Here is a 17518-nt window from a genome sequence, read left to right on the forward strand (position 1 = left end):
TCTTGCTATTAAAGAATTCTCTGAGTGTTTTCAGGGGGATAGTTAAACTCTCATATGTAATATCAGAGGATTTTTCTTGCTGGAAGTTTATTAGCTTTATACAACCATTGACGTGAGTAGGTTTTATGTGGAAGTATCCTGTCTTTTTATGTGGTAAAAGTAAAAATCCAGAACCATTGACAATTTTTCTTCACTTTCCCGAGTAATGGAATAAGAAAGAGCAAAATAAAACAGAGGGGCATAAAGCAAAAGCCAAGATAAAGTTGAGCGTTTCAGGTTGTTGTTCTGAATGACAGAATAAAAAGATCATGGACAAGTGGGGAAGACAGATTCTTGAGCTGGTGTGCTAGAGGATACATGTTGAACTCTCATCAACAGCAGTAGCTGACGTGTGCGCTCATCCGCTGGTATGGAAAGGAGAGGATTCCTCTTAGATTGCAAATCACGCAGTGAATGTGTGATTGCTACAGATTTTTTTGAATGAATAATTCACTGGTGTACTGTAATTTAGCCCACTGAGAAGTGATTGCAGCTGTTCCCTTACTGTATATGTGTTTTGATTAAGTTGAGTGTGTCTTAAACCCCACAAGTATATAAATAGCCCGTGTATGTGATATGCAAACACTGCATACATGAACACCTAACAAGGAGTCTAAGGAAACATTTTGTTTTGGGGATGATTACTTAGATGTATATTTTAATATATGATTTATCTTTTTAAAAAAAATTTGTGTAGAACATTCCCTTTCCTTTTTTGTCCAGCTATGAAGTCTTCTTAACTGTGGTACTCTATAAATGAGTTTATCATTCCAAGACCTTTATAATATAAGAAATTACTTCTTTTCTGCCTATTTTAGATGGTAGGAAACTGAAATGCAGAAACAAAAGTGACTTTTTCCATGGTTACACAGAATATTTGAAAGAACTAAGAATTGAGTATCCAGAGTCCTTTCATGCTTTACCCACAAACTATTCTCTTGTCCTCTCCTCCCCACAATTCCTTTTCCCCAGAAAGAGAGGCAGGGAAATTTTAGTGGTTTTGAAAATACTTTTGTGTTCCATTGGAATGCCAAGCAATTTGGGATTTTGAAAATCACATTATATTACTTTACATATCATTCAATCCTTGTATTCTTATGCTTCTTCTCTTATAACAAACTTGGTTTATACTCAGAATATATTTGTACCTATAAAAACACTTGCATGTACCCAAAATGCAAATGGAAACAGCAGTGATGATTCCTGAGGTTTAGGCAGCTGTTGCAGGTACTTTGTGTCTGTGACCAATGTGTGACATACACAGAAACACGAGTGAGTGTCTTTGGGGCCTACTTTGGAATAAAAACACAAAACTAGTTTCTGTTAAAATTAGGAATTATACTGTTCCTATACATAATGGATGGTATACATGGATTTAAGACCTGTAACTAAGGATGGTATTTGGCTTATCTGGCTTCAAAGTGTGAATAAGAAAGCAGCTTTCAACGTATCTCCTCTTTTGGCCTTGTCTGTAGGAAAAGAATTGCCACTTGGAAATTTTGGGTTTGAATGTTAAGATAAAATCTGAACTGATGCTGAAGCTAACTATTTTGCTTATCTAGGTCAGTGTTAAAACACAGTTTATTCAGGTCTATATATGTGAAAAAAATTATATTCGGCTCCAACTCATATAAGTCCACTGTTAGCAACCAGTAATTTTCCAAGTGCAGAACAAAAATGGAGGGAGTTGCAAGGAAAAAAAAAAAAGGAGCATTTCTGTTGTCTAGAGTTAGAAAATTTCTTAGGGCTTGGTCAAAAGCTTACTGACGTCAGTAGAAAGTCTCTCATTAACATCGCTGGGTTTGGCTTTTGGGGCATATGATGGCCCAGATTGTAATCTCAGTTAAATCCGATTCTGTTAGGGAATTTATTCACTAGTATAACACATTCAAGCTGCTCAAAACTGTTTGCACTAGAAGTTTTCTTAACCAGAGGTAATCTCTTTGCCAAAACAGAGTAGTCCATGAAAACAAATACATTCTTTACTTCATAACTTCCATGTTGCTTTATACAAATTTTATTGAGATAACTTTTAGCAATTTATGTTCTATTTACAGAATTGCACATTTTTTTCTGAAATATTGGGGTTTATTAAACCAGAGACACAAAAAATTACTCAGGACAAAAGTGATAAAATTGTAACACAAATCACTAAAAACAGTATCTGTGTCACTTTCATACCCTATAAAGTGAAAACAATTTAAAAATTATTAAGGCTTTTTCAACCAAGTTTGTAACTGAGATCACAAAATGGACCAGTGACTTTTTTAGAAATAATATTTATTAAACACCTGGAATACAAAAATGTAAGGAAATAGGATAAAGAAAAAGGAAAAAACCTCTGGAGGATCTGATTCATGATTGCAGCATTATATTATGCAGTCTATGTACTCTGCAGCAAGCTTTGTTTGGAGACATTGACCTAAGTTTTGCAAGGTATAGGTGACATATGTTAGCAGAGAAAAAAAAGGGTTTCAGAGATGTGTACAGAAGGGTAGGGTATAAAAGAGACATAAAAGGGGAAAGGAATATATGCAGAGAACATTGCTTTATGTTGGAGGAGGTGTGGAGGAGAAGGCTCTCACATTAATGAAGGCAAGTTTGAAGATGCTGGAACCAGTTTTGTTTTCCGTTAAAATTAATGTGTAGAACTGTACGGACTCTCACATGGGGAGGATTGTGTGTATGTTCCAGGAAGTCACAAAGTTTTGCCACCAGTGAAAGTCATTAGGATCACCTTTGTGAAAAATACTGTCTCTACAAGAAATGAAGGTATGAGATGGAAGAGGAGACTAGAAAGAGAATTAGAAAACAGGAAACAATTGCTTCATCCTTTATAGATGGGAGAACTACTTGAACTGTGAGTCAAAATAAGTCATATGGCAAAGGGCATTTAGTATTTGGATACTATTTAATTTCTTACAACAACTAGCCATCACAGCATTAAGTACTTTGTAAAGTCAGTAAATTAATGGTCCTTGTAAAAATTGAAGATTTTTTGGAAAGAAAGCTGTAAAAGAACAAACAATTAAAGGTAATCAATACCATTTTCTTAGGAAACCTATCAGTACAACACTTCTTCTCAATTAGGGAAAAACTGTATTTTATGTTTCTCTCTTGCAAGCTGATCTTTGTTCACTTCATCCTGTAATCTTGGTTTATGCTTTATGGATGGGCTTTGTGCTGGATTCTTTTGAAGCATTGCATGCCTTTTTAAAGGTTTCAACAGAAGAACAAACAGCGATGAACTCAAAGAACAAAGGATTGTTCTTTCTTTACGTCTTTATTTTTCTCTTCTTTAAGAAAAGAAAGAAATGTTTCATCTCAGTTTTCTCCCCTTTCAGGAAGTTGATGGCAATAAAGTCATGTCTTCATTTGCCCCGCACAACTCATCTACCTCACCCTTGAAGGCAGAAGAAGGTGGGCGTCAGAGCGGAGAATCATTGTCCAGTGCAGCCCTGGGAACCCCTGAAAGGCGCAAAGGGAGCCTAGCAGATGTGGTAGACACCCTTAAGCAAAGAAAAATGGAAGAGCTCATCAAAAATGAGCCAGAAGGTAAGGCATGGGAAACTGGCCAAAATTTTCTGTTTTGTTTTCTTTTCTCCAGATTCTTTGGATACATATACTTTTTAATCTTCCCATTTTCTGCTCCATTTGCTTTTTCTTCCTAGAAAAATTGAAGTAAAGAACCCATAGGTCTTGTCTATATTAGAGATAAATTTCAGCAATATCCCATCATAACTAACACTTTTAGCTTTTCCCAAATGAGAGCCTTTGTCTGACATAACGGTCTTTTTGGCACAGTTGCAATAGACACAGCAACCTCCTCAACGTGGGTACAATGAACACTGTAATTTTAATAGCCTGGGGGTCATTTACACCACTACTCCCCCCTCCCCCATTTCTAGAGCAAAAAGCAGTGTTATCAGCAATGTCAGTGTTTTTGTGAAATTATCTAGTAGGCATGTCATTATTTGAAAAGTAAGAAGTTAAATTTGGAATTCATGAAAGCTTTTGTCTGGAGCATGTCCTATCATGTCATCCTCTATTTATCTGTAGTGCAGGTACTATACAAACAGACACAGTACAGGCTTTCTCTGCATTATGTCTGGCCAGCAAGTTTCAACCTTGGCATATATGTATCATCTCTGGAGAATCAGTTTCTTCTTGAAAATGTAAGTCCAGTCAATGATGATGCCACTTGTGCTCTGTAGGCTGAGACTAAGACTGAACACCTTGCCTCTGAGAAGCCACAGAACAGCTTTCCTTTAAGTAAGATTTTCAATTCCTGCCTGTTTGGGGCAGAGTCAAATCCCTGACTGGAAGATGAAGTTCCCACTATATTCTCCATAGGTATCCAGCATGCATATTTACAGCTAGACTTCCAAGGGACTGTGAGACAGTTGATGGTGTGTGAACATACTGAGCCTTATTCCCTAAGACTTCATATTCATTTACACCCACCTATCCTGTTGTAGAAATATATTTCAGATGTTTAAAAGTATGGCCCTCAGTGCTGAAGCATGAATTGACAACACCTACAAGAAAATTTTAGGACAACCTGCATACTGGAATGAAAATACGGATGCAAACACAGCCACACTGTCACATACATGAGCATGACAGGATTGTAAATTAGTCTTCCCTTCTTGACTGGAGCACACAGTAAGGGCCTGCTGGGAAACAAATTCTTTGTCTAAGCATTTTTTTGAATATTACATATAATCATAGCATTTTATTTTGCGTTTACTTGACTTAATGGTCAGTGCCATGACCCACCTTGTGCCTTTGAATGAAAAGCTCTTTCTTGTGTATGGTATGGGGTGGGGGGGAAACAACCAGACATTTATTTAAGAGAGGAAAGAACAGGAGGTTCTGGGCAATGTGTAAACACTCTTGAGTATGAGGTTGTACAAGCTGCACAGACTCCATTAAGGAAAGGCCACAGATAGACATGAGAATGGTTACAGAGCCTGTGCATTATCTCAGCTCTACTAAAATGAAAATATACAGTACAAACAAAAGATCTACAGCTTTGTGAAGAGATTGGGAGAGAAAGGAGGGGGAGCAACTGAATGTTGGGCTTTGCAAATGCATGCAACAGAAAATCTTTTCTTCCCTCTAGCCATTGTTCTATTGTCTTTCAAAGGCCATTAAAATGAACAGCAGGTTGTGATGAAAATTTCATTAAGCCCTAGTTAAGTCATTATGAGGGTGCCATATTCATATGTCTGCTTACTCCTCATCCAGGAAAAAATGAATAGGAAAGGGTTGGGGTTTTTTTTTCCCCTTTCTCCTTAAAAGCGAACTAACAAAAGTTCAGAAGTTAGAAGAGAATGGGAAATGGGACATGAAACAAAAAGAGGCCAGAGAGGTGAGCTGGCTAGGAAGAAAATTAGACTTGCATAAGAGCATTGAAAGGTGGTGAGGGACAAATACATCATTTTGACAAGTCTCCCTCCCCCTTCCCTTCAGCCAACATGATTGTTTTTAGAGTGGCTAATTAAAAAATACATATTTCGGGGTGCAGATGACAAGACTGTTCATAGAGATCCTCCACCAATATGAGTTTCTTTCCCTAAAAGAAGTATGTACTGCTGCAAGCACAATGTCTTCTCTGTTTGAATTCCAGCAGAAAATCTACTTACTGTCATGTCTTCATCATGTAGTTCTAAAGTAAAGTTGTCAGTCATCACTGGTTGCTAGTCAGGTAATTAGCATATTAATGAATTTCTCTATGAATAAGATAAGTTACAAGTGGGAATCTTTGGTAGTACATGTAGGTAACAATTCAACAATGCATGATGACTGTGTTTTTCAGTAATAATTTTTAGTCTTGCTAGTTTGTGAAGCTTTGTAGGAGAAGACCAAGAATCTTGGTTATACTTTGCTGCATTATGTCAACATCAATAATATAATACTTTATTTCTCTTTGGGAAGAAAGCAAAACATTTGCACCAGTAGCTCAGTTTTAATTAAATCAATTTCCTGTGAATCTTTCGAAGACCAGATATGAGCCAGATTCCCATTTCTCTGTGTACTCAAAAGTTTATATATTATTTAACTTGTACAATGGTCTATGTTTGCTCCGGTTTTATTGTTTGAAATTGTCTTCTGAATTACTGTGGGAAATGTGCTCATGAAGCATTCTTTCAAAAACAGAAAAAAGAGAAAGGCTGAGTAGACAACTTTAGGTCTTGATCCAAACCTCGTATCAGTCAGGGAAAGGACATCTCTTTTCCTAGATGGGTTTTGAGGACAAGTGAGACATTACAAAATATTTATAACAGGTCTGACTTTTTAAGAAACTTTATTGGTAAAAGGTAAATGTTTTTCTTACATTACGTTTGTTAGAAAGTAAGAGTTAATAGTAAATTTTGTCAGTAAAGGACAAGGATTTTTACAGTGTTATGAAACATACTGCTCAGAGTGCATGAATGCACAGATGTATGTATGCATATATGTAAGCACATACATGTACCCACACGTGAGCTGACAAGGGAAACATCACTGTTCATATAAATGGTTTCCATGTTGATTTGTTGTCTATATGCCCTTGCTAATGTCCCCTGTAGGAAACCATGCTACCTACTCATTCCTAAGAACTTTCCAAGAGCTTCCTTTTCCTCCTTGCATATGCACATGGTTTTGGTTTTCGTAAGGGTTTACACTTAGCTCTAATGCCCCATGCTCTTCCCCCCTCCCCCTGCCCAAACTTGCCGTTTTACTCTTGCTGTATGAAAGTATGTGACTGACAATGAGTCATGCTGACACAGAGGCATGAAGTGTTTCAGTCAGTCTAAAACTTGTGGAATTTTACTTACTGCTAATACAGTGCTCGTTTTTCTTCTTTCAAATTCTGCAAAAATCCGTATATGCAGCTTTAGTATTAGGCCCCCAAAGGCATAAACCTATTACTGAAGTCACACAATGTTATTTTACATGAAACATTCTGTCCTTTCTAACTTGAACTTCAGAAGAGGAGTCAGTCCCCTTTTATTCCTGGTATACAATAATGAAGATAATGGAGTGGGTTTGGAGAAGCCTTATATACTGTGACAGACCTCAAGCCCTTGCCCTGAGGGTCGTCTGCCGACCATGGGATTCCTTTTGCAGCTAAAATCATTAGGCGAATGAGATACAGGCATGTTTTTCTTCTGTTTTCTTAAGGCATCAGAGGATGGCAGAGACTCTCTGTCTGTCTGTTCTCTTCATTTGTAGAAATGAAATGGAAATCTCTTTGAAGTCACTGAGCTTGACACAAGTTCATGAAAGCAAAGACCAAAGCAGCCACTTAGCTTTTTCTTGCACTATTAATGGAATTGGATTGCTGTATTTTAATTTATGGCCTGTGCTTGTGGAAAACTAAATCTCTGAAATCTGTGTAGCTTTTCCTCTAGATGCATGGCTTGACTTCTGGAAGAAAAATAGGCAAACAAGTAAATGCTCTCCTATTTTTAGAATAAGCCAGAGTACTCACCAGCTCTTCACATCTCCAAACTTTTAAGAATCGATCTCCTTTTTCCATTTAGGCAGTATGTGTTTGTAACAGGTTATGTATCTGTCTGTTTATCTTTAAAACTTCCATACTGTATCTTCTGAGGCCAGATCTATGTTACTGTACAGAATTTGTAGGAATTCTGGATAAAAGGAGTCATATGGGCATCTACCTGACCGCAGATGCGGCTCATATGAGCGTGTGCATATGTGGGTATACTCATTCAGCTGCATGGCTCATTATTCTGTAATGAGGACCTCTGAAACTCAATTCTGTTTGGCTGTTTAAATGAATACTTTGAATTTTATATAAATGCATGTTCATGGATATCCTTATATATGAAGTGCATGGATTAGCTATATATATTTAGACATAAATATATATAAACATGCACACAGAAGAATTGTGTATATATAGTGTTTAATGTTGTTCCTATTTCAAAATTTTGTTCTACTCGTCCTTAGGTCTTCTGGGCAGGAACAATTAATCTCAGGTGTCTAGTTAGCAGGTAATACATATGTTTGCAGGGCTTTAACATGTGAATACTAGAGCCTCATGTATTATAGTATGCTGTACTATAAGTAATTACTTTCTCTGAAAGAAAGGGATGAGAAAGGCCTCCCGGGCATGATTTTTGTCTTCTGAACATCCCCCAAAGGCTATTTGTGTTTGATGTTTAAGTTTACATTATAAATCACAACACCTGTTCTTGTGGTAATTTAAATGGCTGTTGTTTAAGCAGTTTTGCAGTCTATAAGTGAACCATATTGAATCCAGGCTCTCTAGATGAAATAAGATCCCAGAATATCTCCTAATATTATCAAACTTTTAATCAACGTATCTTGTAAAGAAATCAAGAGGTCTCCCTCTTCTTAAGCCATAAATTCCAAAGCAGGCCATTAATGGGCACAAGAAGGGAGGCCTTTGAAATGCAGACTCTTGTTTTTAAATCACATCTGATGAGATGGGAAGAAATAAAGTGAACAGATTTGCGAAAAGCCTAAGGATACTCTAATTGGTTGAGGTTTGAATTTCTTTTATTTGGTGCTTCACTGTCCCTTTGACAAAGTACGTGTTGAAGAGGCTTTGTAATGCTGTTCTACTGAAGGACAAACAAGGATACTTTGCAGTTGAGTACTTTTAAGTTTTGTTCATACACTCCTGCTGCTGTGGAAGGATGCTTCAAGTACATTGTGGTTCCATGTTCATCTATGCAGTCTGCCACCAGAAAACGTGTCTCTTCTTGTGGAGCAAGCCAGCATCAGACTTCTGTGCACTTCTTTCAAAGACTCTGTCATATGGAAATGTGCATTCGCATATTGCTGATAATAATAAAAAAATAATTTTAAAAAAATGTAAAATATGAAGTTTATGAAACAGGCCTATGTGAAGAGAAGGCTGCAGTGGCTTAAACCTGTATTAACAAGTGCTTTAACTCTAGAACAGAGGTAGCATAGTTTGAAGTCCTGCCAGCTCTTACGTGCTCAAAGTGAAGTTTATTCATTTGTCACCTTCGGTTTTTAAGTGTTTTCCTTCCTAATAGTTTAGCCCGATAGTCACGGTTTATTTCAATGGATGCTTTCAGAAGCTGCTTAGATTCCTTTCCAAGTCTGTCTTGCTTACATCCTCAAAGGTTTGTAGCTTTTGGATTTTTCTTTTCTCTTTTGATAAAGGCGTCTGAGGTGCTGATACAGCATCTTAAATATAGAAGAAAGCATTATGGTCAAGTGAGATTCAGGAAGCTTCTGCTTTTGGAGAGAAGATGCAGTCCCTCTCCCCCTCCCTGTTTTAGAATTAAAGTCTTCTCTGATGGATCTCCATAATTAAATTTTCCTTCCAGGGTACATACACTTCATAATATTGGACAAGCAGCAGCCAAAGCAAAACGTTTGATCTCTCACTTCCCATTTTTTACAATGCAGCATATAAGTGGTTCACCAAGACCAAAATAATTATTTGGGCTCTTGTCCGCCTCCAATTCCCCAGGTAGCCAGGCTCTTCAATAGCCATGATTAAGTTCAATAGGGGTTTTTAAAACTTGCTGCCACTCAGTCCCACATCATTTTGATGTGCCTGTTGCCCCCAGTGTATTCCAGCTAGATCAGTTTGCAGTCTGCCTTCATTTTTTGCTCTCTTTTTTTTATTTCCCCCTCCCCCAGAAAAGCTTTCTGAGCTTCATTTCAGTCCTTGGATCACTGCTGGAGAAATCTCTGACCCAGACTGGTAATATACAAATATGCATGAGGGAGTGTGCCAGCTCCTTCTGTATGCTTATGTGCCACAGCTTTTGGGGATGTCATTTATTCAAGAGTGAAGAGTGAGCCACCTGTTTCTCAGGCCTCTTGTCCCTCATATTAAAGGTTCAAGCCCTTGCTGAATAGTAACATCTTAATCTGGGCAACATACACAACATTTAGCTGAAACCTATTTGTCGAGCTAGCGGGGTTTGTGGGATTTTTTTTTCCCTCTCTCTTACCCCTGAGGCGCTTGTCACGACCGTGCATATTAAAATTAATCAGACCTCCCAGGCTTGTGTGACTGTGTGGTTTAACATGAAGAAGTGGATATCAAGCATTTGCCCTAATTAAATAGGCCTGCTTGGTTTTGTTCTAGTGGATACTTGGTCTTTTTTTTAATAAGAGCTGCTTATGGAGGAGGCACGGCCAGCTCTAGAGTTAGTGGAGAGCTCACTTCAAAGTTTTCCCCACCACCTGCGCCCAGGATGCTGAGGCCTGAAGGGCTCCCCATGTTCTTTCTTAACAGCACCATTTGTGGGAAGTAAGTGGAGGGGGAAGGGGAAAACATGGCCAAATGAGTGAGAGAGCGATCAGGGAAGGAGAGGCGAGGAGCTGGGACGAGCATGTGGATTGGCTTTTTGAAGCTGATTAAGATGACCTATCATCCTGTCTGATTAGCTTTAGATCTCAGTCTGTGCCATGAGCTATTCACAAGGCTGTCTTGTGTCTTCTGTTTACCAGAAGCAAGGGAAAGCCTCTAGTATGGCAAGGAGCAACATTTGCAGCAACTCCCACTTGTTTAGCTAATGAAGTAGCCTTGTAAAAACACTCTTAAGTTTGAAGCTGTTGCTTACTTTTATTAGTTACATGTCTGTTTAATGTTGATATTTTTAAGGTGGTGTGAATGCTGCCGGTTTTACACAACTGTATACATCTCCTCCGTTGTAAATAGGCTGTACTGGGAAGATAGAACTCTTTTTCATCATCTTTTCTTCTCATACAGTTTAATTGTATTGTGCTTTCTGCATTGCCTCAGGAGAAAACATGCTATATGTATGTGATTTCTATACTGTAATGTATGAATTTAAAAAAAGCACTCAAAACAGAGTAAAGGAGAGTTGGGGGGGACACACCCAAAAACCTGTTAAATAGTAACTAAGGACCATTTAGCAATACAGCAAGTTAATTTTAGCCAATAATAGAAAATTTGGAACGCTCAACATTTTTAGACAAAATGTTTCATTGGAAATGATATTTTTTGTTTTTAGATGTTTAAGATGATTAATCTGAAAGAGAAATGAAAACATTTCAATTAGGATTAAATAAAACATTTTGGGTCAGGTGGAAACAGCTTTTCCCCTGACTTGGTTTGGCAGCTGAAATGAAAAAATTCAAACTAGTCAAACAAAAATGAGCTTCAAAACCCTGAGAGGTTTCAGGGGTGTTTTTATATCTAATGACCTCAGGAGGACAAATGAGCAGTTGTTACAAAGATGCTTAAATGTATCTGAATGTTGTGTGCTGTAGGTTTGAGGGTAAAGTATAATATTTTAGTCAGAAAAGCTTTAAAAAATTTGTTTCGTGCAAATTTATATGTCTTCTGAAGCCTCAGTCATAAAAGTTTTGCAGCACCTAGGGCATTTTATTTTGAAACAGATTTTAGAAGTTTATCATACTTCATATGTTAGACATACTTGGCATGTCTTTGCAGTAGAAACCTAGGAGTCTGTTCTAGAAGGCCTAGAAATCTGCAGTCACTACACCCCCAGAATTTGATTTTGCTTTCTATTAAAATTCTTGCAATCCAGTATGCAGGCATAAAGCAAAGCTTTATTTATCTGATTCCGTAACAGTTCAAATCGCTGAAGTAAAACCCTGCAGGTAGGATGATGCTCCATTGATTTAAAAATTTATTTCACATCTATGCACTAACTTGTTGCCATCTTTCACTCTCAGACTATTATTATTATTCCTATTTTTGATTACAAACCTTGGCACAACCCAAATGTAAAGAACCATATTGACACTGCCAAGCATCTGTCTGGTGCTTGACAGCATCACAGAAACCCTTCCACTGTTTCATCTAGGTTGCTATTGGTTATTTAACAACACAATGCAAACGGTGCAGTGTGGGTGTATATGAAATGGAAAGAAAGGTTGAGGTGGGGGGAAGGAGCTCTGTACAAGTAAATACGTCTTTCATCATATCTTTTGTTTGGTCTGTTTGCTGTGTGCTATTCAGTAGTCAATAGAAGTTGTTTGACGGTTCTGCAAAGGGGTAAGAAACCTTTTCTTAAACTTCTATTCTCCTGCATTTGTCTCAGTCCAGAAAGTTTTCTGCTTTTGTTTTTCTCGCATCGTTTTGTTGTCACCTGTCTGCTGTTGAAGGGTTTTTGTCGTTGCTGTTTAGCTGATGTGACGTAAGCTGGTACTTATGAAATGCTCCTTACTGAGCAGTGATCTTGTACAGGTGAAGTGGACATTTAGAGAGCTTAGAAGAGGTTTACTGTGGCAGTCTTTGGAGCAATAGAGTTCTTTCAAGCTTGTGTTCTAATTTATTTATTTAGCCAGGGGATGAAAGTGAAAAGTGAATGAAGAGAAAAATCAGTCTGTGCTTTCTGCTGAAGAATGCCCTGTTAGCATTTATGTGACTTGGTAAAGCGTTCTGAGATGTTTAACCTTGATTTAATTTGTATTTAAGATCTCTCCTCCCAGCACATTAATATAATGTCAATGTAGAATGCATTGCATGGTGTAATTACTGAACAGAGCAGTAGTTGGGAAAACAGACAGTAATTGAACACATGGCTGTTTATTACAACAGGACAGTGCTCCTACACTGGTATTTAGGGCATTAATAGGGAAGAATTGATTTGTTGTTTTAAGATGAATTCAATCACTGTTGCTTAGGCCTTTGTTTGTTCAGGCCAAGTTATGCTTTGTTTGTGTTATGTGCCCGAGAGGTTTACACACCACAGCATGGCATTAGTCATGCAGAGGGCTTGGGAGCAGAAAGCCATTTAAATGAACAAAGGACATTTTTCTTTTTGGCTCTGTTTATCTTCCTCTCTAGTTTTGTTACCCTCTAATCTATCTCCATCTCTCTCTCCCTCTTTCTCTCCCCCTCCTTTCCGCCCCAAACATTTTTGATCAATGCAGAGGTCCTCCCACTTTCTTCCTTCGCCCTCCTCTTTATTCACCCTCCTGGAGACAAATGGAGCTCTGATTGACAGGTGGCAACAGGGTTGCAGCACGGTGTAAATAGGAGTGGTTGCTCCCAAGCTTGTGCAAGGAAGAATTTGGGTTGGGGGCTAGAGGGGACAAGTGTTCAACTTGGAGGAAAATTATTCATTTCAAAGTGAAGAGAGTGGGAATGAGATGTGCCACTGCACGTCTCAACTCTGGTGTTTTTGAAAGATGGAACGTGCACACCTTTTGTAGCTCCTGCTGGCCTGCACTCTGGCTGGGCACTGTGCAGGCCACATCCTGGGATTTAATGAGCCTTCTGCCCTCTTCTCCTTTTTACTGGTGTGAGTCGGAGGGAGGAATAGAGAACCATATGACTGAAGCTGAATTCCTGGTCTCCCTGTTGTGAGCAGTATGGTTTACATTTTAGGCTCATTGTGCTTGAGAGGAATCTCGTCTTGATTTATTTCTGAGTGTGGGAGAGTTAATATACACTTCAGAATAACGTGGGCCAAATTCTGCTCTCAGATGTAAGTTCACAACTCCTGCGGAATACACAAGAGCTTTAAGAAGGCAACATTTGGCCCAATATAGGATTTGTAAAGAACCCAATGTGAATTGGATTTTTATCCCTATTCAGGGAGGGATTAGACTTGTTCCTAGAAAGAGCATTATTGAGAGAACTGAAAGGTAGCAACAACAACAAAGTCTGTGCAGTCATTAATTGCTAGAAACTTTATTTCCTATATAGTGAGATACTTGTATCCAAGTAATACAGTGTGTGATGAATTAGCACCCAGACTTGCCTTTTGGAGCTACAGAAGGTACTAGCTTATACAGCACAATGAAGGAGAGCCACAGATGTGTGACATGGAGAGCCAGATTCTTCCTGTCAGGGAAAAATAGTGACTTAGCAGACATGTTCATACACTGCAACATGCAGAGAAGGATATGAACCTCAGTTGTTCATCTGAGCCTTTTAGCCATAGATAATTAAATTATTGAATTTCTGAATAAATAATAGAAGCACAGGAGATGACAGTTAGAAGAGTATCTGAAGTCCAGCAGTGTGCCTGCAACCATAGGCAATTGGTGTGTATGGGACATGCTACTTAGCCATTTCTTATAAATCTTTTCTAAATATCTAAGGAGTGTAGTTACAAAGGCGCAGCCCATGTGCCCAAGGGGAAATTTTCTTGCCACCTCACAAAAAACCCCAAACAAGTATTGCACTGCACTACTAATAAGCAAGAATGATCACGGCTAAAGATCTATACAGCCCCGAAGTTACAACTGGTGTCCAAGTGCTTTATCAGAAAGGAAACTTGTCTTTCCCAGCTTGGAAGTGGTTATCAGAGTGTCCTGTTTTTCCAGTATAGGTGGGAATTTTGCATTAGTTTTGTACTGTAGATTAGCCCACACAATCTCAATGTAAAGAGTCTAGAGACAGAGATCACGTGGAAGAAGAAAGCCTCTCAGTTTTGTATGCATCCTTGATCTTTTTTTGCTAAATCTTTTTTTTTCCTTTTCTGTTTTGCCCACAACACATATCCCATTTCAGTAACTGAACATCTTATCTCCCACAGAGTCGGGCATGGGGGGGGGGAAACAAAAAAGTCAACAACTAACCAGAAAATGGTTTCAACTGTAGTCATTACTGTGTATTCACTCAATCCTGTAAGATCACTGTCTTGTTGCAATGCATAAAGTACGTTAATGTATTTTTGCTGGGATGTCTATATACTAGACTTAAATAAAGCAATGTATTTCCAAATAGTTTCCTTTCCTTGTATGTGAAATTAATATATGGAGATGAAACTAGAGGACAGCAGGTTTTTGCTAATGATTTTCAGCTGCAACAATTCTGGATTCCACACTGAGCTTATGTACAGCCTTAATCAGCAATGCTGTTTAACTAAATATGGAGACATTTCACTGAAGATTATTTTATTTTAAGTCTTTTTTATGCATTTCCTCTTGTTGTGTCATCTAATTGATTCACAGCTCCTGTAAGACTTTAGGGTATAGGATGCATATCCAGGCAAAATGCATTCTTCCTTTACAAGTTTGGCCAAGTCAATTTTATCTGAGTTCAGAGGAATTAAGAAGCTCTCATTGGGAATCATTCTGTAACTAACCATAAAATTATTAGATGAATAATACACATGATGTAGGGGTTTAGGCTATAACCTGTTCTTTCTGCTGGAAAAAAAAAAAAAATGCAGTCCTTTTGAGAAGATCATGTTATTACATTACCATTTTTACCAGTATTTTATTTCTAGGCAGGTTACTGAATGGGGGAACACAGTATCCAGTGGATGTTACATGGTATGCATGACCCAGTATTTTAAAGTAATGGGGCACACAGAAGACAAAAAGACAGCATAATTAGAGGTGCTTTCTTTTGCCAGACTGCAAAATTTTCCAAATTTTTCTAATGTAAACTCTTTTTGTTGGTTGTTGGTTTTCTCCTGGCCTTATGCCTTAAATATAGCATGGAACAAACTGCCATTAAAGTGCTAGAGAGAGAGAGAAAGTTTGGCTGCCGCTTCCATTTCATCCTTGGTTTCTCACATGTTGTTGCTACCTGCTTATATTGGACATTATAAATACTCACCAGAAATCAGACTAAATTTACCAACCACCACATTCCTAAGTATTTTCAGGAGCAAACGAGATGCAGTGTATGGTCATTTTTTAACTCATCTCCTTCAGCTCCTTTAGTAGTCCCTGTAGACATAAAGACAGGTGAAAAAGCATCAAGAGAAGAACGAAGATGCCTTCTGCATTTTTATGAACAGGCGCCATTGTGGGAAAATTAAACCAGGAGACAATTTTTGTAAGCTTTTCAGTATAACTCTTTTAAGGGAGGTTAAAAGATGTGCTGCAGTATTCTTCAGACCTTCTCTTCTTCCTTAGGATGCACCTTAGTATTCTGATTAATCTTGCAATAGTAAAATACTAGCAGGGATTTGTTTGTTTGATCGATTTATTTTTTTTACAAAATCTTGTTCCTGCTAGAAGAGGTCATTGGGATCATTTAGGCAATCCCAGGTAGCTTTCCTCCCAGGCTGAATGCATTCCATAAAGCTGTCAGTTCTTTAGCTTAATACCGGGTCTCAATGTATTAATTTAAGACTTTCAGTGATCTAGGACACAACATGTGCCAGAAGTAGGAACTAAAATTAGAGGCAGACTTTTGGCTGTGAGAGCTGCTTGAGGCTACTTGGGATGAAAGAGGAGGGAAGAGGCCTGACGTCAGTCACAGCCCAAGGACTGCAAGATGTCCAAAGCATCCCCTCATAAAGGTTTTTCTGCAACACACACACTGTAGTGAATGACCCTTCCTTTTTGTCTCATCCCACTCACTGATACAGCACTCAGTGGTTCGTTTCACACACCAGCTCCTTGTCAAAAGCTTTTGTAGTTCAGTTGTTGTGGCAAAGTCCAGTTCTTGGTATACTGGGGTTGTGATTTTTTTTTTTTTCCTTCCCTATTATAAAAGAGGAATGAAAACTTAAAAGTAACTAATCTTTTATAACATGCACCTAAAAAAAGTGAAAACATTGTGAAACAAAATGAAATCCTTATGAAGGATTCTAAGTTTCCATTCATAGAAACAGCTCTTGATGATGTAACCTAATGGTAAAAAAAAGATTAGGTGAAATAGAGCTGAGCGACAGGAAAATTGCTTCTTCCTCCTTCACTTCAGTGAATATATTTTATTATGTAAAATTTTATGCTCTTGGCTGTACACAAGAATCATTTCCCTGTATGTTTTTTCTATATATCATAATTCTGTTAAGGACTATGAATGAGGAATAATTAGGCATTATTGTTTGGTTATGTAGATTCTCTTGTGATCCCTTCTTGTTTACTTCATTTAAACTGTCAATACTGTTCTTGCCATGTAGAAATAATGACTGCATTACTTCATGAATATGAGATTACAGGAACCTTGTTTTAAATTGCTGTAACACTTGTTCCTCCTCTGTAATAATTTCAGGCCATCTGAAACATACTCTTTCTTTGTGAAAAGATAAATACTCAGAAACACAAGTTCATAGACATTTAGTCTTTACTAAAAGATCTTCACCCTTTACCTTATCCTGGCTTGTCTCTTTCTAATAAAGTCATAAGGCTACACTTTGTCACTGGTGTGGGATTCACATAAACATAAGTGGGGGTCCTGGTCTAAATAAAATACATAGAGGCCATTCTGCAATATGAGAATTTTGCCTTATATTCAAACATAGAAAGATTTGTAAGTTTTTATTGTTAGGGAAAAAACCTTCTCCTCCAAAATGTGTACTGTGAATCTAAACTGATATTTTGCTCCTATTCATGTACAGCAGTTTCTTTGATGACTGTTGGAGTTCTGGTCTCACAGGGAGAGGAGAATATTGGAGTTGAGATTTCTTGAACAGAGCTTAGGGGATAATACTGTGTTTAGTTTGTTTCACTAGATGCAAGCTAATCAGAGAATAATTAACAGTCAAAATGCCAAGGTGTAAAGGATCTGGTATTGAAGTCCTCAATAAAGTAACACTCACATTGA

General features: G+C 37.9%; 1 protein-coding gene across 12 annotated transcripts in view; it reads left to right on the forward strand.

Moving 5' to 3' along the window:
• Window positions 1-17518, forward strand: part of SOX5 (SRY-box transcription factor 5) — a 297407-nt gene that overhangs the window by 72319 nt on the left and 207570 nt on the right. For all 12 annotated transcript variants that reach the window (XM_074826380.1, XM_074826377.1, XM_074826379.1 and 9 more), the window contains exon 3: window positions 3384-3594. In XM_074826380.1, the coding sequence (XP_074682481.1) occupies window positions 3384-3594 (211 nt within the window). The remainder of the gene's footprint in view (window positions 1-3383; window positions 3595-17518) is intronic.

The sequence above is a fragment of the Strix aluco genome, chromosome 5 (assembly GCF_031877795.1).
Source record: "Strix aluco isolate bStrAlu1 chromosome 5, bStrAlu1.hap1, whole genome shotgun sequence".
NCBI lineage: Eukaryota > Metazoa > Chordata > Aves > Strigiformes > Strigidae > Strix > Strix aluco.